This window comes from Pteronotus mesoamericanus, unplaced genomic scaffold, assembly GCF_021234165.1.
Source record: "Pteronotus mesoamericanus isolate MK-2021 breed Mesoamerican mustached bat unplaced genomic scaffold, CSHL_Meso_final contig_25, whole genome shotgun sequence".
Taxonomy (NCBI): Eukaryota; Metazoa; Chordata; class Mammalia; order Chiroptera; family Mormoopidae; genus Pteronotus; species Pteronotus mesoamericanus.
Genome location: NW_026555105.1, coordinates 29,069,645 through 29,095,137, shown reverse-complemented (window position 1 = coordinate 29,095,137; position 25,493 = coordinate 29,069,645). Strand labels below are relative to the sequence as shown.

The 25,493-nt window shown below is 37.5% G+C and overlaps 2 protein-coding genes across 4 annotated transcripts in view; one reads left to right on the top strand and one right to left on the bottom strand.

Annotated features, from left to right (window-relative positions):
* SLX4IP (SLX4 interacting protein) overlaps positions 1-10,386 on the bottom strand; it is a 210,141-nt gene extending 199,755 nt beyond the window's left edge. For both annotated transcript variants that reach the window (XM_054574056.1, XM_054574055.1), the window contains exon 1: positions 10,066-10,386. The gene's annotated coding sequence lies outside the window, so the exon portion shown is untranslated. The remainder of the gene's footprint in view (positions 1-10,065) is intronic.
* An 820-nt stretch (positions 10,387-11,206) lies between these two features.
* On the top strand, positions 11,207-25,487 carry LOC129070865 (uncharacterized). Of its 2 annotated transcripts, XM_054574054.1 has the most exons (4): positions 11,207-11,363; positions 17,812-17,896; positions 23,035-23,265; positions 25,351-25,487. In XM_054574054.1, exon 3 carries the CDS (start codon positions 23,056-23,058, stop codon positions 23,245-23,247), a length of 192 nt encoding a protein of 63 aa, XP_054430029.1. In that variant the 5' UTR covers positions 11,207-11,363; positions 17,812-17,896; positions 23,035-23,055; the 3' UTR covers positions 23,248-23,265; positions 25,351-25,487. The 2 variants fall into 2 exon arrangements, with proteins under 2 accessions (XP_054430029.1, XP_054430028.1); XM_054574053.1 differs by lacking the exon at positions 17,812-17,896 and having other exon boundaries at positions 11,211-11,363.
* Positions 25,488-25,493: the final 6 nt, after the last annotated feature.

Sequence of the window (25,493 nt, the reverse complement as noted above, 5' to 3'; positions counted from 1 at the left end):
TTCCTACACAGAGCTGCTCCACTGCGGAGCCTGTGAGGTTGCTGTCAGTCTACCTCCTGCGGTGCCCTTCCCCTGTTCTTCAGCTTAATCGGATAAGCCTAGAAACCTAAGAGATCGAGTTTGTCAGGTTAATGGGGTGTTCTCCAAGCCTCTCTTACAGAGATCTGCACTGGCTTCACAGTGAAGGCATTGGGCCCCTCTGTCTTAGAAAATAAAATGGTTGTTAGCTTTACTTCAGGATTAGGATTTCTATAACAACGATCACTGTGTCATAGTACTGTGGAAAGTGCCCTCTGGATTTGGGTCTCAGCATTTAATTCTTTGTTTCTCACTAAAACAATGCTATAAGGATGACCTCTAAGATCTCTTCCACTTCTAAACCTCTCAGACCCAACATCCAACAGCAGTTCAAGAAAGAAATAATGCTAGTATGCAAATTCTTCCAAAGAGAATAAGAGGAAAAATGCCCTCCCAACTCATTTTTTGAAGCCCTGTTAGCAAAACCAGACAAGGGCAATATAAAATGTAAAAAAAGAAAAGCAGAGCCAATTCTATACATGAACACAGAGGCAAGAATCCTAAACAAAAAGAAGTAATCTGAATCTAGCAACATATAGAAAAATACCAGAAACAAATGTTTTTTATCTGAAGAGTGTAAAGTTAGTTTAACACTAGAAAAATTACGTCAAAAAATTGAATTAGAAAAAAAGCACATGATCATTTTAATAGAGGCAGATAAAAATAAATTAGAACTATGAGAATAGAAATTTCTTAATGTAAATAAAGCAGTTACAAAAAAGGTAGCGAATGTTACTAATGGTGAACCTTAAAAGCAATTTCTTTGAAACAGGTAGAAAATGTGGACTTATTAAAATATCACTAAACTAACATCCCACACATGTAAAATATTTAGAAATAAGTTTAGCAAGATATTTGTAAGAAGTCCTCAAGCAGATCTTCAAACTTAATGTAATTCCGACCACAACCTTGAATGGGGAATCTAAGGAAGAGCAAAAAAGACTTAGCAAAACTACTACAATGCAATAGCAAATAAAATCATATACTGGCAAAGGGATAAACAAACAGCCCAAATGGACAGATTACATAGACTAGCAATAAACCCATGCATTTATGGAAATGGATGGCTAAAATCGATGGGCTAAAACCTCAAACATAGAAAATTAGAACCTTTTCAAAAATATTTTCATGAACTGGGAGTAAGGAAGAAGTTTTTTAACTAGATTTAAAAAAAAAAAAGCTTCAAACCACAAAGAGAAAGAATAGTTGATCTGACTATATGAAAATTAAAACTTCTCTACAGACAGGAAGGAAATATTTGAAATCCACATATCCAAAAAAGGACATACAAACTAGATCATATAAAAAACTCTCAAAACTCAACAATACAGTCAGAAAATGGGCAAAACACATGAACGGATATCTCACCAAGGAGGGTATATAGATGGTAAACTAAGCAAGCATATGAAAAGACAGATATTCAACATCAAGGAAATGCAAAATAAGACCAGAATGAGATATCAATACATACCTACCAAAATGGCAAATAAAGACTGTAAGCATGTATCTTTACCAAATAAAGATGGTAAGCATGCAGAGAAAATGGATTTCTCATGCACTGTTGGTGGGACTGTAAAAGTGGTACAGCCTCTCTAGAAAGATTGGCAGTTTCTTATAAAACTACACATGTACTTACTATATGTCCTAAATATTTCACTCCTGGGAATTTATCCCAGAGAAACAAAAACCTAGGCTCACATAAAAATCTATTCACAAATGTTCATAGCAACTTTATCAATAATAGCCAAAAACTACAAACAATCCAGATATCTTTCCATGGGTGAAGGGTTAAACGGACTGTGGTATATCTATTCCACGGGATAGTACTCAGCAAAAAGTAGAACGATACTTGAATGGATCTCAAGAAAATTATACTGAGTGAAAAAAAGACACACTGAAAAGGTTATATAATGTATGATTGCATTTATATACCATTTTTGAAATAACAAAATCATAGAAGTGAAGAACAGATTAGTGGTTGCCAGGGATCAGAGATGGAGGAGGGTGTGTGGCTGTAAGAGCTAGCAGGAAGGAAACTGTGGTGATGGAATTCTATACCATCACTGTGGTATTGTTTACATGGATAGGCACATGTGGTAAAATTGCACAGAACTAAATGAATGCATGTTAAAAGTGGTTAAATATAGTAAGCTCTCTGGATTGTACCAATGTCAATTTTCTGGTTTTACTATTTGCACTATAGTTATGCAAGATGTCACTACTAGGGAAAATTGAAACTCAGTAAGACTACACAGGATTTTCCTTTTTTGCCAACTTCCTGTGACTCTATAATTACTTCAAAATAAAAAACTTAAAAATATAAAACTTCCATTCATCAAAATACACATAAAGAAATGGGAGGAAGTCACAAACTGGGAGAACATATTTATAAGATATATAACCAGAAATGGATGATTATGCAAAATAAAGCAATCCAACAGAAAAACAGGCAAAGACAGAGTCCACAGCAAGGCACCTCTGTCTCCCAGCCAAGCCTCTGGCAAGGTGGTGGGGGACAGATGTGGGAGAGTTTCCCGATCCTTTCTATTATATACGCCTCGACAACCACTGTGCTACATTCAATCATGAGTATCTTGCCTCCTTGGGGGTGAGAGGGGCATGTTTCTCATGATTCTTTTATAAAAGCTGAGAGGCACGAAGTCTAAATACAGAAGACCATTTACCAGGGAATCTGAAGACAACACACTCTGTCTGCTCTCTTCTCTTACTGTGTGCACACAGCTGTCATCTGAGACAGAACAGATGAAAACCGCAGGCTGTCCCATGGGAAGGCAAAATCATTTGCTAGGAGGTCCCAGACCCCAAAGATCTGGTTATCCTACAGGTTCCTCCACAACCATATTCTCTTAAAGTACCTCCTGTCTCCACCCTTGCACTTCTCCATCCCAAAAACCATCGTTATAGGTAATGAAGCAGGAGTCCCCTACTCAAAACTCCTCACTGGGGTCCCCCGAGCACCGCAGGCCCTCGGTCAGCCCCTGCCCATGCCTCCGTCTCACAGCTCAGGCAACGTCACAGCCTCAGTGCCTCCACATGGCCAAACTCTGACACGTGTCCTTGAATATGCCACTCCAGCTTGCCCCACCTTCACCCAGGCATGCGGCAGTACAGAATGTCCTCTCTCCTAAAACAAGTTATCCTCTGAAACCCAACTCAGATGCCATCTGTTCCCTGGAGATACCCATGAACCTCTAGGGTGAAGGGCTCCCTTCTCCAGGCAACGCTTACATCTTACACCGCCTCTACTCTCACACTTAGTTCACTGAATTACACGTAACTGGCTCCTCAGTCTCTCTCCCCTGCCTTACTATAAGCTTCCTGACATCCATTCTTGTCCTCTTTGATATCTGCTGTATGGCACAGATATTGCATCAAGAGTTTGCTGACCTGAGTCTGTTGCTGTTCCTAAATCAGCAGCTACAGACTGTGTTAATTTATTATTTTTTTAGATACAGACCTATTTATCTAATGCACCTTCACTGTCCCCAAATCCCAAATTCCACATTAGGTCTTTCTAAAGGGAAGTGAAAGCACTGGACCTATTTCAATAAATAAATAACACTTCAACTACATGCTTTATGAAGCCAAAGTTGAGGGATTTATAGTACATATAAAAATGTAAACAGATCAAAATGTTTTGTACTGAAAATAGTGGGCAACAGATTAGAGGTGTGGTTTAAGTTTAGGCCATAAATGTGAGTTTTTCAGTATGTAATTTCTTTTGACTTTAAAATACTGTCATTCTAACTTTTATTTGAATGGAAAAGATATTATTAGCCTATGCATTAAGTTTTAAACCTGGGAATATCATGAGGTTTTTCTAGACTTGTTTTACTGATCACTAAAAAGTAAATGTTCACATACAAAAAAGCAACTATGCACCTTAAAAATTTACTTGACTAGGCCCTTAAACTTGCTTTCAGGAGGGAGCAACATGCTTAGTGCCTTCAGTTTAAAGGATAAATGTTAAAAAAAAAAAAACCTTGACATCAGAATGGCCAGTTCAAGACTAAATTCAGTGGAATTTTTATTATATTGCAGGTTTTTCAGAGTATCACGACAATCTCCAAAAAGGTCAATTTTCCAAATACATAAAAGCATATAATTTCATAAAAGCATAAAAATCCATTAATTTTTAAAAGTTTTTTAAATGCATGCTGATATGACATAAGCATGCTGACAAGTTAAAGTATATTATAAATCTTACAAGTACTGTCTCATTCCCATTTCTTCATCCCTGAGCCTACTTTCTGTGGCCTGAAAACAGGCATTCTTTTACAAAGAGGGGACTTTGATAGCGTATGACCCCACCAAAAATACATGTGTATGTGTGTCTTTAGTAGAAAGGTTAAGATCTTAAGAGTCTTAAGAAAATTAATTTGTGGCGGGAGTGGAAATAGATTAAACAATATCACAACATTGTCCTGTCATTTAAATACAAAGCAGAGATAAACTCTAGTAAAGAAAGTCAGTGACCTTCTAGATTATTCTGTGGGAAAATTCAAGGCACACTGAAATTCACATTTGTCTTCGTTTTAGCGTTGCTGGCTTGTGTCACCAGCCAAAGCAACCACTCCAGATTAAAGAGACCAGAAAATAACTTTAGGTTTCTAATCTCTGAATTTCAAATTTTATCACAAAAATTATTTTAACTCCTCCTATCATCTTAAAAAATCTTTCATTAGCTATGGGAGCAAAACTGAAAACAATAAAGGCCTAGAACTTCTGAAGGAACAACTATAGTTCAAGAGTGAGAAATCATTTCATTCCCTGTCCCCTTCATTCAATTTTATCACCAAAAAAAAAAAAGAAAAAAAAGTATCAAGGGAGAAATCACGAACTTTAACAAAATACCAAGGAAAATGACAAGCGAGCAAAGGTCTTACTGGGGACAGCCAGATATAGTTTGAAAAGACAACTTGGGTGTAAAAAAGAATCAACTTTTCCTATTATTCATATGGTAATTTTGAAAGCCAAAGTCATCTTAGAAAAAAGGGAAAAACAAAACAAAAAACAAACAAACAAGGAAGCTCCAACAAGGGGCGGAAGATAATGCAAAGTGGTAAAAAAAAGATTAGGACTTTTTTTTTTCTTTGTCTCTAAATGTTCATTAAAAATGGAAATCCCCTACTATGATTAATTCCACACAACACTTCTTTTACTCACTCTACACCCTTAACCCAGTCAACAGACCTATCGTCTGGGTACCCATAAAATATCCTCACCCAGATCTGTTAGGATGTTTCACTAACAGAAAATGCCTAATTTTTAATATTGGATTGGCCAAAAACTCTGTTTAGTTTTTCCATAAAAGACACATTTTTCATTTTCACCAATGACTTATTAATTTGGACATTTTGAGTCTGTCAGCTATCTCCTGCTATGGGATTCTAGTGAGTAGAGGCCACGGGTGCTGCTAAACACATTCCAATGCATAAGACAGCTCCACAGCAAAGAATTATTTGGTCAAGTTATCAACGGTACCAAGAAACTCTGCAAACTACTTTTGATACATTTGATCATTCACAGCACCTTCTCCATACACTGCACAAATCATTTTCTGCACTTCATTTCTATTTTTACCTTCCTTGAAATAATAAAGCATAATATGCTGAAAATGTTGCATATTTCCTTCCACCTTTAATATTAAAATGGCAGCACAAAAATTCATTAATTTTTCTAAGTTTTTTTTTAAGGCACTGCTGATATGACAGCTGTCACAATACAATCTAACAAAATTGTTTCAAATGAAGCTAAAGACAACTAAGCACTGCTAAAGCCATTGTATGGAAAAAACTAAACCAACTTTTTGGCCAACCCAATACTTTGTCAGAAACAGACATAGGCACTATACCACCTGGGGCAGTCAAGGCCTCAGGTTCTAGTAAAACAGACACATGTTGAAAATCTGCCCTGCCATGTGACCTCTGAAAGGCTAGTCAACTCCTCTAAGTCCCTGTTTTTTGTTTGTTTTTCAATCTACGATAATTATGAGTGTCTATTTCAAGGGTCCTGTGAGGATCATGTGAGATCAGATATGTAAAAGTTGGCCCAGTAAGTGCTCGGTCTCTGTTAACCATAATCATTGTAAAAATGGAGGGCACAACTCAAGATAGAATCAATCCCAGCCCCACTCTGACAACTACTGTTTCCAGCCACCTTCACCACAGGAAAAAAAACTTCTGATAATCACTAATGCCATCATCTTAAAATCAAACCCTTTCAATGCAAAAACTATAGAGATGCTGCTGTGGGTGAGTGGCGCAGGGCCACTCCAGGGGATGGCAGAGGCGGACTGGGCAGGGAGGTGATAAAACTGTTCTGCATCCTGACTGAGAGCGTTGTCATAAAATCAATGCACTGGTCAAAACTAATGAAATTTACACCTAAGAGTAACTTCTAATACATGTAAAGTAAAAATATTTTTAAAACTGCAAAGCGAAAAATAATCCAATCTTTTCTATCTTGTGAATAAATCAAACTAGTGACAAAATTGAACTTTTAAATGCCCAATATATTGTAACTGCAATATTCTATATATTATCCTACGGTTACTGTAAGGCATATCCAATTTTAGTTAGTAGCTCTGATTTATTCAGGCACAAAATGTCAATACCATAATAAACACGAGGCACTGCTTTCCTATAACAGAAGCAAAAAAACTTTGGAAATGTACCTACATCGACATTAGATATGAGTGGTACTCTCCATTTACAGGCAAAAGGGAGTTTTATGACATTTTAGGGTTGACTTCATAGATCTCTGCTTTGCTGCTTAATGAGCAGGTTACTTAATGTGCATGAGTTGCTATTCTCAATCCCTAAAAAGTAATATATAAATTGTAGACTTTAAGGATTTAATAAAGCTTAAAATAACTAGAAATGTACACATCAAGAGAGACAATCTACTTAAAAGTTGGTGCATACATTTTGCATTTTTAAAGAGACATATATACATGTTTTACTCAGAAAACAATTAATTCATAAACTGCACAATGGCAAAGGTAGAGTCCCAATACAAACACATTTTATCCCTGTCACCTCGTGGTTTCACTGCATGTAGAAGGTCTGGCCACCAAGTAATGAGCCTTTTTTTTTTTTTTTTTTTTTTTTTTTTTGCCAAGTCAAATAAATTGGAGAAGAAGAAGACAATGCGAAATGAAAACTGTGAAAATAAAAACAACCCAATGCCCTTCAGCTGGTGAAGGTAAAACAAATTACTTTATTTTCACGCAGTGAAATACTACTAGGTGATTAAAAAGCAACGAACTATTGATACTTACAAATCAAAGACGGCTCTCAATTATGGGTGAGAGAAGCTCCTCCCCCACCACCCATACTCCTCCCACCTTCCAAAAAACAACCAGCTAATACAGTAAGATTCCATTCAGATAAAATCCTAGGAAATGTAAACTTATCTAGAGTGACAGAAATCAGATTAGTGGTTCACTAAAAGACAGGGATTACAAAGGGCAAGAGGAAACTTTTGGTGGTGATAAATTATTTTGATTGGGCTGATAGTTTTCACTGATGTATACATCTAAAACACATCAAATTGCACTTTTTAAATATGTGCAGTTCATTGTATGAGAATTATACCTCAGTAAAGTTGTTTTTAAAAAAAATACCATTAAAAAAATACATCTTCTCCCTGGCTGGTGTGGCTCAGGGGACTGAGGGCCCACCTGTGAACTAAAAGGTCGCCGGTTTGATTCCCAGTCAGGGCACATGCCTGGGTTGCAGGCCAGGTCCCTAGCTGGGGGCCTGCACGACACAACCGACCAACGTATCTCTCGCACACCAATGTTTCTTTCCCTTTCTCCCTCCTACCCCTTCTCTAAAAATAAGTAAGTAAAACCAAAAAAAACAAAAAAAAAAAATCTTCTTAGCCTGGGACAGGTATACCTTGGAGATAATGCAGGTCAGATTCCAGACCACCATGATAAAGCATGTATTGCAATAAAGCAAGTCATAATCTTCCTGCTGGTGGAAAATTCTGCCATCCATTTGTAGAAAAGCAACACCTGTGAAGAGCACTAATGTGAACCTCAATAAAATGACATATACCTGTATGTGAATATCAGAAGCAATGAATATTGCACTTGTGAAATGCTGTTCTTCCTCATATTCATAGGATGTAAGTATTCAATACATAGTGCAACACTCATATGTGGCTAAATAAAAAACAACAAGGTCTTCATTATTCTTCTCCCAATTAACAGATGGAGGAAGGAGAGACAGAAAGGCTGGACAACTTGCTTAGGACAAAGAATAAATAAATGCAAGTTAATTGGTTACTGGGAAGCTGATTGACCACATTTCCAGTACAATTCTCTTAATTGCCTTCAAATTCCTAATTATTTTAAGTAAGACCAAAAGGGAGATAAAAATCTAACATACAACAACATGGAAAATGTAAAAATCGTCTGCAGTTTCTGTAATACCTTACTGATTCCTTAATTCCATCCACAGGTCTCAACCTCTGCTGATACTGGGCTGGAATCTTTTTTTCTTTTTCTTTTTCTTTTTTTTTAAGAAAAAGCTTTCCAGGTGATTTTCATGAGTAGCAATATTAAGAACTCCCAAGATAAATCAGATTCAGATTTCTCATTAAAGAAAGACAGAAGAAAGCAAGGTGCTAACAAAAGCTTTGGTAAACCATAACCCAAGGTTTTCCAAGTCAATATCAAACTGTTGAACACATGCAGGCTTTTGAGTTCAACATTTAATAAATTAAAAGTAAAAAAATATACACATAGGTGTTGCCATAACAGAAGTTACATAACAACACACCAGACTAACAAATTCTCTTCAAATTTCAGAATGCTAAATTGGCATCTTTACACCAAAGTGATGAGCTAAAAGAATTGAAAAATGTGCCACATGCGCCTGCATTTAAAACATGGAATTAACTGACAATATACTGTGAACTGTTTAAGAAGTACAAATTGAAAAGAGACCATCTCTATCTTTAGTCCGCATTCTAAATGAGTGCTCACTGCCCTTTAGGGTGCACTGTTTCAGGAAGATTCTGACTCAGTGGTTCTTAGGATGAGGTCTAAGACTGCATTTCTAACAAGCACCCAACTGACAGTGATGCTGCTGGTTGGCCCACTGCAAGGCCCTACCTAACTACAAATATGGTTATGTATAGGTTCTAGGATATAAGTGTCAAAAGGAAAAAAAGTGGCTGGTTGCGGGGTACAAAGTATACGAGTGCATGCTTAAATACTTGTATTGTCTAGCAGTGCTAAGAACCACAGAATACAGGCATACCTCATTTTATTGCACTTGGCTTTATTGCACTTCACAGGTTCTGTTTTTCTTTAACAAATGGAAGGCAAGACCCTCCACCAGCAAAATGATTACAACTTGCATTCTTTTTTGTGATCTGACAACGTGCATGATTACGGTGGTCTGGAACCAAAACCTCAATATCTGAGGTATACCTGTACTATTACTTGCCCTAGCCTAGTAGCTGTCATGGCTGATAGAACGTAAACTCCATGAAATAAAGTGTTTTTTCAATTTACTACAGCATTCTTGTGGCCTACGACACATTAGGTACTCAATAAATGTATTGAATAAATGAATGAATATATACAAACACAACCTGTATTTACGTCGCAACCCGAAAACGTTTGGGAAGGGGAATAAGTATGTAAATATAGATGTTTGATACAAATAACTGACCCAGTCGTTGTATTCCATTTTATCCTTAAAAAAATAAATGTTCCAGACCAATACTTCCAACTTTAAAACTTTAAAGCCCACGCTTCCCGCACCCTATGTTTAACATCTTTTTAATTTTTTGAAGACAATGAAGACAGGCGGAAGCACAGGGAGAACAATTCAGAAAAGGCTCAAAAATGAGAAGGGAAAAAACATACAAACATGGGAGAGACGACCAAGCAGTTCAGTTCAAGTGAAGGAACATCTTAGGTTGTCGGGAGTTCTACGTTCTTACCTATGATGGTGGCAGGGTTTGGGTTCGGACTTTTATTTGTTTTGTTAATGTCCAGGGTCACTGGTGTAGTAGTATCTAGTTGTGGAAACTCAGACTAAAGAGGCAGCAGGCTCTGAAATCACCCTTCAAAAGCTTTGGAGATTCGTACTTGGGGCTCACTTTTCCTTTCTCAAGTTCTCTCCGCGTCCTGGGGAACACTGCCGCCGCTCAAACAGAACGTCATTTGGACAGCGTCTTTCTAGGCTTGAAGCCAATTTGAAGCTACAACCAAAACTTAAGATGGCGATAAAACACTGGTCGAGGACCACGGATATCGCGACATGTCTGCCCAAAAGAAAAATGGCCTCAGCTGACGACCTCGCGTCTTTCAAGAAGGGACCAAAACAAAAATGGCGGCAAAGGCGGGCTATTCAGAGCCGGTGAACCCAGAGAATATGATTGGCAGGTGACGAATCACGGTTACCTACAGTGCTTAACAGCGGAGATGATTGAAAGAAAAATAAAACGCAACTTTCTACAGTAAAGTGTCTCTTGACAATACACAAGGATGGGAAGATTCTTCGGAATCTTCGATTGGGGAAATTATAGAAAAGACAGGTTTGAAAATAAAGGTGGCTTTTACAATGTCGGATAAATTTTAAAATAGCCATAAACATAATTTCCTCAATAATTCCTTAGAATGGTAGAGGAGATAAAAGTTCTGTCCTCCAACTAACCAGCAAAACTTTAGGTAAGGACCGAAGGCAGTGACTGGTGAGGGACTAGCTTGCACTGCGCATGCCCCCTTTCCAACCCAATCCCGAGAGTTGGTGAAAAGTCCTTTTCTCCTGGTTTTCATGGCAACCGTAAAAGGAGGGGAATTGGCGCTGATCGACAGAATCAGGAGCTTTGTGATTGGTCAAATCAGGGACGCCTGAGAAGCTTGGATTTTTTTTTTTTATTCGTTAGGTAAGTGCGTCTAAAACACACACTATAAAGAAGACGCTTTTTAAATCTTACGTGTTATTTAAATTTTTCAATTTCAACAATTTACTGAGATTGATACTGAATGAATCCTGCCCCCTGAGAGTTAAGCTAATAAACCCGTCCCTATTCCTTCCGGCCACGGCCACTGCTTCCTTGACCGAGAACTTCTCTAAAACTCGGAGAGTGGAATTTAAAGTGGGACCCGCGGCAATCGCAGAGCTGCGCAGGCTCCTCTTCTAAAGCACCGGTGCGAGGCGCATGGCTGCGTGAGGCTCGGCCTCTGGGGCCCGTTGGTGTCGGCGGCCTAGGGAGGCGCGACGGCTGGTGGGCAGGTGAGAACACTGGAATCTCAGGTAGAAAAGCTAGCTGACCCAAGAGAAGTGACTTGCAGGTGCCTCCACCCCCTTTTCAGAAAGGTCACGGGTGTCCTCTCCGAAGGATATTTGGGGGTGGGGATAAGAAGAAGGCTGGCTCCTTCGAAAGCTAAAGATCTACCTTCTAAAAAGTTGTAGGCAGGCCCTGGCAGGGTGGCTCAGTTGATTAGAGCGTGTACGGTACACCAGAAAGGCTGTGGTCAGATCGGTCAGGGCACATGACTAGGTTGTGGTTCCATCCGGGTCGGGCGCTTAACGGGAAGCAACAGATCCATGTTCCTCTCTATCTAAAATACATAAACATATTCTCGAGTGAGGATTTAAAAAAAAAGAAAGAAAAAGCTATAGGCAGTAAATACTTGTCGGTGGCAGGAATGTGGATGGCGAGGGCGTGTTCAATATTGTGGGTAGTGTTCCAGGGGTAGAGCCTCCTCGCTGTCCCATCTGCGTGGCCGCACCGTGAAGTAGATGGAGAAGGTGTTCCAGCGAAAGCACCGATTGCACCTACGCTGACGCCTTCTGGCTGGACCCTGTGACTCCTCGGTCAGTCCTCTTTTGCTGGGATGGCCCTGGCTACCTGTGTCTGTCAGGGAGGCAGGGCCACCCTGTGACGTGGAACTGGACATCAAAACTATTGTACAGAGAGCGTAATAGTGCCAACCTTGTGAAAGCAGAAGCAGGACTCAGCACCTTTGAGTTTACAGAGATCGAAATCTTTTTGAGGTGTTGACCTTCTGAGGTCATGTGCATCTTTCTTCCTAAAAGGATCGTGCCCAAAATCCTATTGCCCTTTTTCAGAAGCTGTCAATACTTGCAGTTTCATTCATTCATTAACATCGTCAGTTATCCACACTATATATAGACTTCCGCGTTTTGCCATGTATAATGTGCACTTCTTTGCCCAAATTTTTGAAGGGAAAATAAGGATGCCCACTATACATGGGTAGTCCCTGAAATACCTTGTATCTGTTCTTATGTCTTGTAATTATTTGTTACATAAAATTTCTTGTACCATAATATGTTCAAAAATAAATGCTAAAATGCCTTTATAATACAAAAAAAAACAAGTATCTAAATATAAATAAATTGAATTAAAAATCAAAACAAAAGTTTTTCCTGAAAGTATGGGCAAAAAATGGGTGCGCATTAAATATGGAAGCACATTATACATGTCAAAATACGAGTGTACTATATATACTATAGAATTTATATATACTATGTATACTAATATGTATGTATATACATACACATATATATCTCGCTGTACTGAGTTAGCAGATACAGCAGTGACCAAGGCAGGCATGGAGCTTATATTCTGGTGATGGGAAAAGAAACAGTAAATAAGTCCACTGGTAAATGAACAAGGTATTTCCAGGTTGAGTTTCCTAGGAAGCAGACTCTCAGGAGGCTGGAGCGGAGGATATTTATTAGGAAGTACTTTTGGATCATTACAAAGAGAGAAAGCAGGATTAGGTGAATAGAAAAAGTTGAGCTGCAATGCAGTCCCAGGGAAGGCCTCCACCTGTCTCATGGGAACACTGGTGCTGGATTGGCCCTTGAAGGTTGTCCCAAGTTGAGGGGAAGAGCCAACCTTTATACCCCTGCATTGATTGGGTGCCTGTTGCCCTGGAAAGAGGGCATAACTTCAACTCTCTCTTTTAAAAAAAGATTTTATTTATTTTTAGAGAGAGTGGAAGGAAAAGAGAAAGAGAGAGAGAGAAACATCATGCTGTTGCCTTTTGCATGCCCCTAACCTGGGACCTGGCCCAAAACCCAGACATTTGCCCTGACCAGGAATCCGAGCAGCAGCCTTTTGGTGTGCAGACCAGGGCTCCATCCACTGAGCCATACCAGCCAGGGCTCCAAATGTCTTTGGCATAGTCAATCTGGGAGGGTGACTGACCACTGAGGATGATCTCAGCACTCCCAAGACCTAAGGAAGTGTCTCATTCTTCAGAGGGGTCAGAGTGGCACATCACAGCATTCACTGCAAAGATGGGGCTTTGAAGGTGAAAGGGAGACGTGCTAGAGAATAAGGGGGGTGAGAAAGGGAAAAACTTTAGCGGGGATGCTCAGAGGAAAACTCTCTGGGAAGATACATCTGAACCAACAGCCGAAGAACTGGAACAAGCCACCTTGTGCAGGACAAAGGGAACAAGACTCTACTTTCTGCTATGCACTGAGAATATAGCAGAGAAACAAAACAAATGACCACTACCTTCTGTTATAGTGGGTAGCAGTTACCATTTTTAATAGATACTGACTCCTTGCTGTAACTAGAGATGGTGTAAATAAAAATGGATTGAGACTAATTCAGGGGAAGATAGAGAAGAAAATAAGAAGTAGGGTTTTGAAAAATTAGCCAACTTGGTAAAGACTTTCAATCTATACAGTATTTTTTTTTTCCTTCCTATAGAGCATTTAATTGTGTCTCAATAGGATTGTGCCTTTTTTTCTCAAGCCTGTATTCTCTGAGAGGATGAGAACCATGCCTTACTCATTTTGATAGTCTCACTTTCCCACCTCCTCCCAGCCTAATGTCTTGCTAACACCTAATAGACACTTAAGTAAACATTTGAATAAAATTAATCTCACATATTTGAAGTGAAAATCGATAAACCCTAAAAGATATAAACACTAAATATGACTGCATTTCAATCTGTCTTTTCATTAGTCCCCAGTTATGTAAGTTATAACCAAATACTTGTTGAAATATTAAATGATAATATACAATCACTTTGGTCAAACAGGTATCTCCAGAGGTGATTATTTTTATATATGATTTGTATGAAATACACTGTTCTTCCAAAAATAATAATAATATCTGCTATGTATTGAATACTTTCCACATATTAGACACTGTACTAATAAATACGTAAGTATACATGTAGTAACCTTCATTATCTAGCCCTATATTACAGATTATAAAATTGAGGCAGGAAAAAAGTAGTTTACCCAAGATCATAACTAATTGGTGGAGGTTAGAATTTTATTCCCATCATTACTCAAAGCCTCATCATGCTAGGACTCTCATATTTAATCAGAAGGCAACTTTATTAACTTATCAGAGAAATATGAAATTATTCACCATCTTTGCTGTTTTGCTCTTCCCTTAAGTGTTCCTGTTTTCCTTCACAGTTAGCTTTTTTGGCTCTCACTTTAGGAGCTTGCCTCTTTCCTATAACATGATAGAATCTGATTATAGGTCCACCTCACTCTAATCAAAAGAGCACCAAATACCTCAGAACCTCTATCTTGAGAATCTGGGTATATTTATTGACATCTAGACTAAGTGAAACTGCCCAGATAAGCAGGTTTCCTTCATGGGGACCACTTCCCTTAGCCATTCCAGTCCTCTCTTGTTCTTGCTATACTCCAGGTTGACCCCCAGTAGTATTTTTTTCCTTTTAAAATAATCAAAGTAATAATAGCTAGCGATCACTGAGTCCAGACTAAGTGCCAGGTATTGTACTAATTGCACAGCAGCCTTGTGATACGGAAGTCATTATCATGTTACAGATGATAGAACAAGCAGAGTGAGGTTAAGTGACTCATCCAAGGTCACACAGCCGGCTGTACAGTGGTAAGGTAGAGGCTGAAAGCCCCGGCAGTAGGATTCCACAACTTACCTCCTTAACTACTACAGGACAATGCAGTCTTACTAAAATGATTGGCTGTGCTTTACCTTCTGATGCTGGTATGGAGGAACTAGATCCTGATGGGCTTTAATGCTGTCCTAAGAAATTTAGGTTATACTTTCTAGTCAAAAATGTCACTGAACGCCTTTAAGCAAAGGAGCAACATGACCAGATTTGTTGGGATATTTTTGCAGGTAACTGTTTGAAGAATAGTGGAGAGTAAACTAGAGCAATGGTTCTCAAACTTTAGCTTCAGAATTACCTGAGACTTTTTTAAAAACACAGAATACTGGATCCCACCCTATAGTTTCTGATTTAGTAGGTCAGGGGCAGCCCAAGAATTTTTGTTTCGAGAACTACTGGACTAGAACTAGCCAGGAGGTCTTGTGAGGTAATGAGAGCTGTGGCTGCGGGGAAAAGTTACATAAAAGAAAAGCCATGTCGAGTGACAGGACTGTGTGACTGGCTTGATGAGTATAAGGAAAAAGATAGAGTTTGCCGTATCCAGACCTCTGAATTGGACAAGTTGATAAGTAATGCACTTTTTTAAAAAAAATTTCTAACCAAAACAGGAAATACACATTGAATAGCAATTTGGGAAGGAAAGAGATTTATTTTTACATGAGATGAGTTTAGATTCTGTGGGCACAGTTAGGTAAAGGTGAATAGTAGCAGTTGGATATACTGCCTCTAAGCAAGAGAAGGTACAAAAGTAATTAGTGGATGTGTTAAAGTAGGGGCTTTGGCTGTGAATGAGACCACCCAGGAAACAAGAACACGGGGGACAAGCCGGCCAAGGAAAGATCTTTAATAAGGTTAAATAGGTGGATGGAAACTGAGGGACCATGGTAAAGGAGATTGAAAAGGAATAGACGAGAATCTCAAGTACTTAAAGAGTTTCAAGAACACATCAAAATCCTTGGAAAGATCAAACAGGGGAGATACTGGTGATCTTTATAGACAGAGCAGTTTCCATGGAAGATGGAATGAAAGCAGATAACTTAGGTTTGAAGATGGAAGTATTCAGTCACTCTGGAAAAAGATGCATTATTTGAAAAGAATCAGATTGTATAGTGGCTGGAAGGGAGACTGATAAGAGGCAGCTGCTTTAGGGAATTTGTTTTTGGTTCTTTTTAATGGAGACAAATGGTCAGGTTATGCAGAGGAGGAAGATCCATTACCAGTGGGAGGTGAGGGAAAGAGAGGGATCAGAGGAGTTAAAATCCGTAGACACAGTAGAAAGTGGACTGAATTGAGGATAATTAGCAGCAGTATAGGTTCTTCCTCTGAGACAGTGAGGAAGGGAGTTAAGATTGAGAGCTGAGATGGATAGGTTTTTACATGGGAGTATAGGAAGGTGAGGGTGCTAATACCCAGTAGCCACAATTTCCTCCGGCTAATAGGTTGGGTATCTGCCGAAACATAGGTGGAGGGTAAAATGGAAATCTCAGAAATGACGAAGAGAGAAATCAGCTCCTTAGGGATTCACAGCCGACCAGGGGCATGTAAAATCACTGCTGGAGCATCATGGGCCCAATCAACTGCACGTTTAATTTGGAATAGTCTGGCTAACTGCCTTCCCCACACCAACCCCAGCATCCAGTGGCATCCAGATATAAAAAACGGTGAAAAGGGATAGAAAGATTTTCATACAATTCTATAAACTTTATAAACTCTAAAAATTCTGTAAACAGCACTTCAGCCTTTCTGATAAGCCACAGGCTGCCAGTAAACTGATTTTCTCTTCATTAATTACTAGTCACTTACTCAAGCTTCACATTCTGGGCTGCCAACTCTTAGTAAAGCTCCTACGTAAAACTCATGATGCTTTCAGTATATTATTTATTTGTAAATACATTGATTTCACAGTAATGGAAGATGGGGTTAGCAGAGACCATAAAATACTTATGCATAGCTATGTTGACCTTCACTACACTCTGACTGCTCCTGACCCAGTTCTGACTAGGCTGTGCTGTCAGCGGCCCAGCTACTTAGTGTAGGTCAAGCTGACCTTGAATGTTGGAGTAGGGAAGGTGGTTGGATTTTTGCTGAATGGAAACTTTTTCTTGGCTTATATTTATATGTACTCAAAAAGAATACAGTATTTTAATGAGGTGGAGAAATATAACAAGCACCTTCCCATTCTGTTTATTAATCTCATGCTATTTATTCTGCACTACGAACTAAGCTAAAGAAAACTGAACTAAAATTAGCCCAGCTAATCTCAACTGTTAGTAGGTCCCAAATGTTCTGTTTCGAGGATAATAGATTCTTTTGCCCTCTCATTTTGGACAAAGTGACAAGTATGCATTTAGTTCATCAGGAGTTGGCAGTAATGTTTTGGTGTGTGTGTTTTCACGAGACTGGAAAAGTTCAGCAAAACTATTATTTTAGGTGATATAGTTAGGTAAAAAAAGGAAACTATTGTTCTCTTTAGCATGTCAGTTGAATAGTCATAAGGACAATATGCAGTCCTTTCCAACATGTATACACACACAAAAAATTACAAAACTTGAACTGCTCTATTAAAAATTGAGGATAAAAATAACTTCTTAGCATCAACAATTGGAATTCAGGAATGAAGAATTCACAAATACCTAAAGCAAACATCATTGTAAAAGAAAAGATATACATTGCAGTAAACTTCATCAGATGTCACAATCACAGAGCTGGGTTAATTGTTTAACAATCTGTCAAGTGTCCTCTTCATGATTAAATTACATTGAGTCGAAGTTTTTAAAAATAATTTTTCCAAATACTTTAAGCAGAGCAGGAATGAAGACCAAAAGAAAAAAAAAGGGATCTACCTAACACTGTGTCCAAAAGACCAGCAGATGGCGCCCAGCAAACCCAGTAAGCAAAATGAGAATCTTTTACAAAATATTTACTGCATCCAGGTTGCTGTAAACTTAATTTAGCATTGCCAGTAACAACACTTGGTGGTTTTACTTGACATCATGTTACATAGAAAGTAATCTGATAGCTAGGGCCAGGCAGTTTACGATTTTCTAGGAAGCTTACTGATAATTGCCTTTTTGCCTTTTACTGTACAGTACAGTGCTATCACCAAAAAACCTTCATTTAGCTTAGAATGTAACAAGTTGTAGTAAGCCTATCAGGCTTGAGTGGTAGAAACTGAGGAGATAGTAATCTCTGTAATACAAATTGGGGAGAGGGAAATTTGCTATTCTAGACACAGTAATGCCTTAACTTTAGAGAGTATTTGTGGTCAGAAGCATATTGCTCAGTATTTTCTTGGCTTATATTTATATGTACTCAAAAAGAATACAGTATTTTAATGAGGTGGAGAAATATAACAAGCACCTTCCCATTCTGTTTATTAATCTCATGCTATTTATTCTGCACTACGAACTAAGCTAAAGAAAACTGAACTAAAATTAGCCCAGCTAATCTCAACTGTTAGTAGGTCCCAAATGTTCTGTTTCGAGGATAATAGATTCTTTTGCCCTCTCATTTTGGACAAAGTGACATGAGATTATAGTTAACCTCTTCTTTTTTTTTAAAGATAGATCTACTTATTTATTTATTTATTTATTTATTTATTTATTTATGTTTAGAGAGAGGAGAAGGAAAGGAGAAAGAGAGGGAGACAAACATCAATGTGTGGTTGGCTCCTGCACACCCGCCACCAGAGGCCTTGCCTTCAACCCAGTCATGTTCCCTGACTGGGAATTGAACCTCCGACCCTCAATCCACTGAGCCACATGAGCCAGGGCTACAGTGAACCTCTTTTGTACCTGACACAAGAATCAGAAGGACGTGCCAGGCTTAATGCACTGGATAGTTGACCTCTGTGACCCTCACAAGCATGCACCGTGCACTTAGAATTTTCTTCTTGTCCATCATCATGCACTGGGAGTTCTGATTGACTCTATTGCCAGAGCTGAGACACTAATTTGTAACTTTTGAAAATTGCTTACTACGATATCAGCCAAAACCTTCAGGGCTCTGCAGTCTACGTCAAGTGCCACAATTAATTGACATTAATCTCAGAATCAATTATTTAGTATTTCCTTATTTCTAAAGCAGTGTCATAAAATTACTATGAAAACAAAACAAAATAGAAATATGAAACTTTTTGAATAATGCAAGGTATATATTTTTGAAAGAAGAGTATAAGAAAGCATCATCTGTCTTAAGATTTCCCCTAACATTTTCTAAACTTAACAAAAGGCATCTCAATGTATAAAACCATAAGTGTCTATTTTCTATTTTACCTATAGAAAATTCACTAATTTCATTAGTCTTGGTTTAAAGAATTCCAAGCCCTCTGTTTTTTTTTGTTTGTTTGTTTGTTGGATTGATTGTTTAGGAGTGTGTTTAAAGACGATTCAGGAAAGGTAAGGAAAGGGGACTCACAGGTACTTAAAGGAGGGTAAGAGGAGGAGAAATGTCTTCCACAGTCATTCCTACTGCTGCTTTCCTCCCAAGAAAAGCTCGCTGAATGAACAGCAAGCACTCACTTATCCTAGGGACCAACCTGTTATTGCTCATCAAAGCTGATCATTTTGAGCACATTCTTGAGAAATGTTTGTTTCAGATGCAGGGATCTCTGGTGTCCATAAAATAGTTCCATACTTTTTGGAAAGAGTTGGTAAGTGTTTCGAGGGAAGAACCATTTTAGGTTAAACTTTATTTAGCTTAATTTTCCATTTCCAAATTGGATTTCCTAGTGTACCTGCTGCTCGGCATCATGAATCTTTGTAAAAGTCAGGGTTCTAAAACCTTGTAAGTTTGTATGAAAAATGCGTTGTTAAGAAATCTGGTAGGTCTTTATCTTATCATTGAAGCAACATATATTGTCTGTGAGCGTGGGGTCTGGAGTGTTAACAAGAACGCTTACTACCATAGCATATTTAGCAATAAAACATTGAAAAAAATCAAATTCCTGTCAATGAGTGACCTGTCAAATTAGGATACCTCCATATAGTCAAAAGCTGTACAGCTATTAAAAAATCATAATGAAGGTTAATAAGATTAATACTCTGGGGGGGGAAGAAAGTTTACAAAATAGCATGTCATCTATTATGATCATATTTTTGTTAAAACCAAGATTATATACATGTGTAGCTTTCTTTTCCTTAGTTCTATATTTTCTAATTTTAAAAAGTAAGCCTGTACTATATTTATTAGAAAATGGCAGTGATGCTAATGTTAATTTTTGGAGGGGAGGGGAGGGAATCCCACAGAAGAATTGAAAAGAAAAAGAGTTAAATCAAAGTCGTATCCCCAAAATGTATTTAAAAGCTCCACAAAAGGATACGAACAAAATTAGGAACACATTATCTCACTGACTACATCAGATTTCAAATTTCAAAGCTGTGTTGTTTTTTTCTCAACAGTGAACCTTCTCAATAAAGTCTTTTGTGTCTGATGCTAGGAAGCTGGTTTTTTAAGCAACAGAGTACATGAAATATGCTGGAAAGCTCTCCAGGAAACAAAATAAATTAAGGTTACTATACCATTTTGAGAGTACTAATTTCATCTTGTTTGGTGGAGATGGGCGGTTAGGTGTGTATTTATGTGAATTAAAAGTTAAGACTGTAAAAGTGCTTTGTAAAGTAAACCGTATCATCTGATCCTAATCATTTTCCAAGCCTCTCTCAAATGACAACAGAATAATCTTCAGAAAATCATTACCTGCTCTCTCACCTCCATTAACCAAATCAGTATGTGAGATATGGAGAGTTTGAGGAAATAGGAGGTTGTAGGTTTTGAGTAAACATTAAGGTAATTAATTATTAAATCAACCCACATCATTTCTTAACCAGGAAGTGCTGTTACTGGCCCTCAGTGATATTTGGCAAATAATGAGTTTTCAACCAAAACAGATAACTGATTCCCAGCCTTAACGAAACCTCAATGTAGAAAAAGAGGTATAACTCCTTAAGTTATTCTAATGAATAAGAAGAAAGACTTAAACACAGTATAAACAAAATGAAGTGCCTCCTTTGTCCTTCACCCATGAATGACCCGAAGTTTCACTGAGCACCGGAAGCTAACTCCAGGGAGCTGATTGACACTGTTCTCCACAAAGGTGCACAGTACATCATGTTACTGTGATTTACATGGAGAGAATAGTACTACACTTTTTCAGACATTGATTGTTAAACAGATTGTAGTTCAATTTGTTCTGAATTTTAGTTATTGAGTTACCCAACTTTACTGTTATAACCTTTCATCCAAAAGACTCTTTTCTATAAGCTGTTTCCTAAAAGTTCAGAATCTGGAAAAAGCTGACTAATATCAAGTTATATTAATGATCATGGAGAAGTAATCAGCAAATAGCAGAAATGCTACCTGTTAAAAGTCCTGTGACATGATAGCCTCATGTTGATAGTGACAGATGTTAAAGTCACCCTAAGTGTCCAGGAGACCAGATATGAATGACGGTATCTTTTAAACCTTTAATTCAGGTATTTTGTGGACAAAAATGTCACATGTCAGTCAACACAAGCTAGCTGATACAGGTGCAGCCCCGCCCCTCCTTTCCTCTGGGAAGGAATCCTTGCAATACTTCTCCCTTCATTACTCCAAATCAGCCAGTACCTCCTTCAAATGGTTTATCTTCAAATCTCAAGTGCTGCAAAGGCTTTTGCATAGTGGGCTTTAATGAAATTTAATCATGATACAGTTATTTGTGATTGACTTTCTCCAAAGATAGAACATGAACATGCCGATAAAACTTATGGTCTATAAAGGTTGCACAAAGTATAAAGGACTTAAAAGGAAAAGGCCATAAAATACTTTCAGTTACAAAGTAGGCCATGTTTTCTTCATCTAGTAGTTTAAGTTTAGCAACAAAATACTTATAAAATGTAAATTTGGACCTTGGAGAGGAATGATTTCCAATGATGGGAATAATATATGTACGTAGACATTAGTTCCTAAGCGTCTATATATTTTTAGCATATGTGCACAGAACACAGAAGAGAGTTCAGGTATTTAGCTTATTAGTGCTGCTTTTAAATCTTGACAAAAGGGAAGGAATAAGTAAAAATTGTGTTCCGGCATTTTCCTAATGGCACTCATACAAAATTACTGTAAGAGATTTCATGATACTAACACTTATTCATGCAATTTAACCTAATTCATAATATATCCCATAGATGATGAAGCAGTCCTCATTGTTCTGTGCTCAGAAAAGAACTTGGAAAGTGGTTCCCTTCATATCATCACGAGTCTATGAACTAATCACTAAAGCCTAATAAGTGTCCCTGAACTAAAAAAAAAAAAGTATAAGGAGTCTTTAGAGGTTATCTAGACTCAAGTTCACAATCCTAACAGATCATCAGAAACAGACTTCCTGGGCCTCACTCCGCACTTTCCAAATCAAAGACAGGAAAAAAAAAATTTCTGTTTTCAATACTAACTAACTTTGTAACTCCAAGTAAGTTACTAACCCTAATTTGTTCATATAAACTGGGTTAACAGTAACCTCTGTAAGTATTAGTAATAAGGGTAAACAGTCTAAAATGCAGTGGTTCCACACATAAATGTGGAAATGGCATGAATTCACCCTAATTCATACACTTGAAACCATAATTTTTTGGCTAGAGTTGGAATGCACGCATGACTGTCCCAATCTCAGTTGAAACACCATCACTTACATCCTGTCACAATGCAGAATCTAAATTCTTATTGTATATGTAAGGAAATTCTATTTTAAAACGTTATACCCATGTATGAGTGATTGTCTCCAAAGATTTATATAGCTTTCCCAGCAGGTAATTGTGCTCCTTTACAATTGTTGACTAAAAGCTTAATAATGCTTTTTAGGTTTCCCAATCCTAATTTCCTGCTATCTCTAGGTCTGTAACATACCTCAAAAGTTAATTAACATTGCAGTATATTGTAACTAAAAACTTTTGAAAGTCAGCTTTTATTAGAATGTAGTACTCTACTTGTGGTGCCTTATAGATGTAATTTGAGGGATTGATTATTTTTTTTTCCTCTTTTAACTTTCTTAGGTGCACTGATGCTGAAGTACTATGAGCTTTCAGAACTTCTGGAAAGACTACAAAGTTCTGGTTGTTATGGTACCTTTAATTGGGTTCATACACTTGGGGTGGCACAGAGTCAAAAGTAGCCCTGTTTTCCAAATACCTAACAAGGACAACGTTCTTAAGCCAGATAGTCTGCCACTTGCAAGTCCTCAGAAGGATCACATCGAGGAAAAATAGCGCGGTCGCATTCTTCAGGTAAATTCAACTTAATCTATAACCGAATGGTATGTTCCAACAATGGGAAACATTATCTTTTAAAAAGTATCAAGTTCTGGCAAAAAAACAAAGAAAAGCCTAACTTGGTGAGTTACCTGTTGATTTTATTATCCACGAGCAAAATATTATTCTGTAGTTGCTTCTAGAAAATTTTGTTCTACAGAGACCTTTGACACTTGCCTGGCAGGCTCATTTGGATAAAAAGAGAAAGGCCGGTCAGACCATTACTTGTCCTGTCCTTTCCACTGGCAGTGTCACCAGGATCATGAATATGTCCAAAGGAACAAGGTCTCCTTGCCATAAATCTATTCTAGGGCATGCAAATCTGTAACTTGCAAAAGGCTATTTTCTTTATTATTCTGTTTTTTCCAAGACAAAACTAACTGTATTCATTCCTTAGTATCTAATATTTTAGCTTCAAAAAATTTATTACTTTTGAGAGTCACTATCACTTTCAATGATTTCTTTCTCATTTCATAAAGATATTAGTAGCCAAAACATGTGGTTACTAGTCTTACTACCACAAGACTTTTATAGGTGCTAACTTCGTTCTACTGAAATTCCATAGTGCATGTCACCATTATGTACTGAAAACTTTTTTACTAGAGAAATCAATTTATTGATCACAGTTTCTATTGTGATTTGTGGTGTGTGTTGCCATAATGTGCAAATTAATGTATGGAAGTAACTTCACTATGGTTTTATTTAAATGTATTTCATGGATTCTGCTGAATATAAAATAACTATTGAAATAATATTTAAGTACTTAGCTATTCCTGTCATAAAATGAACAGAGATTTGTTTTCCTCCTCATAAAATTAAAAAAGAAATGACTATAACTTTATTATCACTGAGAGAAACCTGGCCACCATTGTTTTTATTAGAGTCCATGTTTTATTTATCAGTTGCCATGGTTGAGAGGAGTGTTCAAATTAACACCCCACATGAGCATTTCCTCATTCTCCTCACCTCTTTGCACACCTTCAAATCACCTTTCTAGTCTGTATCATACATACTCTGCTCGGAACTTTGGTGAGTTTTATTTATACTAAATACTGTCCCAAGTGTTCAGCATAGTTAGCATATTCCTAAAAATAATAATTGACTGAACCTTCACCTTCAAAGCACCAAACCTCAACAGATAAGATCCATGACCTGAGATTTTTATTCTTTCCACGCATTATTAAAGCATCTGGATTTTATGCCTCAAGTTACACTATTTACAGCCTTGTTAAGGAAACTAGTACAAGTTCTAGTGCACTTGGTATATGATAACATTTTATGGCATTTAGACTCTTTGAGAATGAATTGCAAATCAGATCCTATTTTTCTCTGTCATCTAGCACATTTTCTGGATTTCGTACTTATATTGTCATTAACCAAAGTTTTGGGGAGGATTAGTTGTAGGACATCAAAACTGAAAATCACTGATTCATAGTGTAAAACTACAGAACTTGAGCTCCAGCTATAGACAAATATTTAAAACATGGTTTGTTGTTTGATTCAATATGTTGTGCAGATTTCTACAGCTAAACGTAGGCTGTACCTTGGAGTCTCTGCAGTAGGAATGCTAACATTTACCTGGTTTTCATAATTACTTACAAGCAGAATTTGATATAAATGTACTTCTTTTGAGACCTAAAGTTTCCAAGCAAACCAAAGTTAGAGGAAAAAAAAAAATTAGATCTTGATATAATAGAATAAAAACATTTGGGGCTTTTTTTCAAGACTCAGAGACCAAATTCTTTAAGTTTTATAATGTAGCACTTATCTTCTAAAAACATACCATATTCAAATAACTGTACTATAAGCTTTCTAGCTGTGCTGTTGTACCTTCCAAAATCATTGAATGTTAGCACTTTTTCTTGTAGGGATTTATTGAAGGATAAAGGAATGAATGTATAGTCTAAGTTGATTTACATTTCTCATTTTATGGAGGCTTATGCCAGTTAATAGTTTCTTTTTTTAAAGAAGGAATAGATCACTAAAATGAATTATTAAGCTACAATCTGTAAAATGTTTTGGAATCATTTCTCTAAAGTGTTTTAATTTTATCTTCTATAGAAAAAAGCAGCTTTGAATCTGAGCTTGATATTGAACGAAGAAATGAAAAATACAAGTTGGATTAAAAAGAACTGGCTTCTTGTCGCTGGGGTTGCTTTCGTCGGTGTTCATCTCGGAACATACTGTATGCAAAGGGCTGCAAA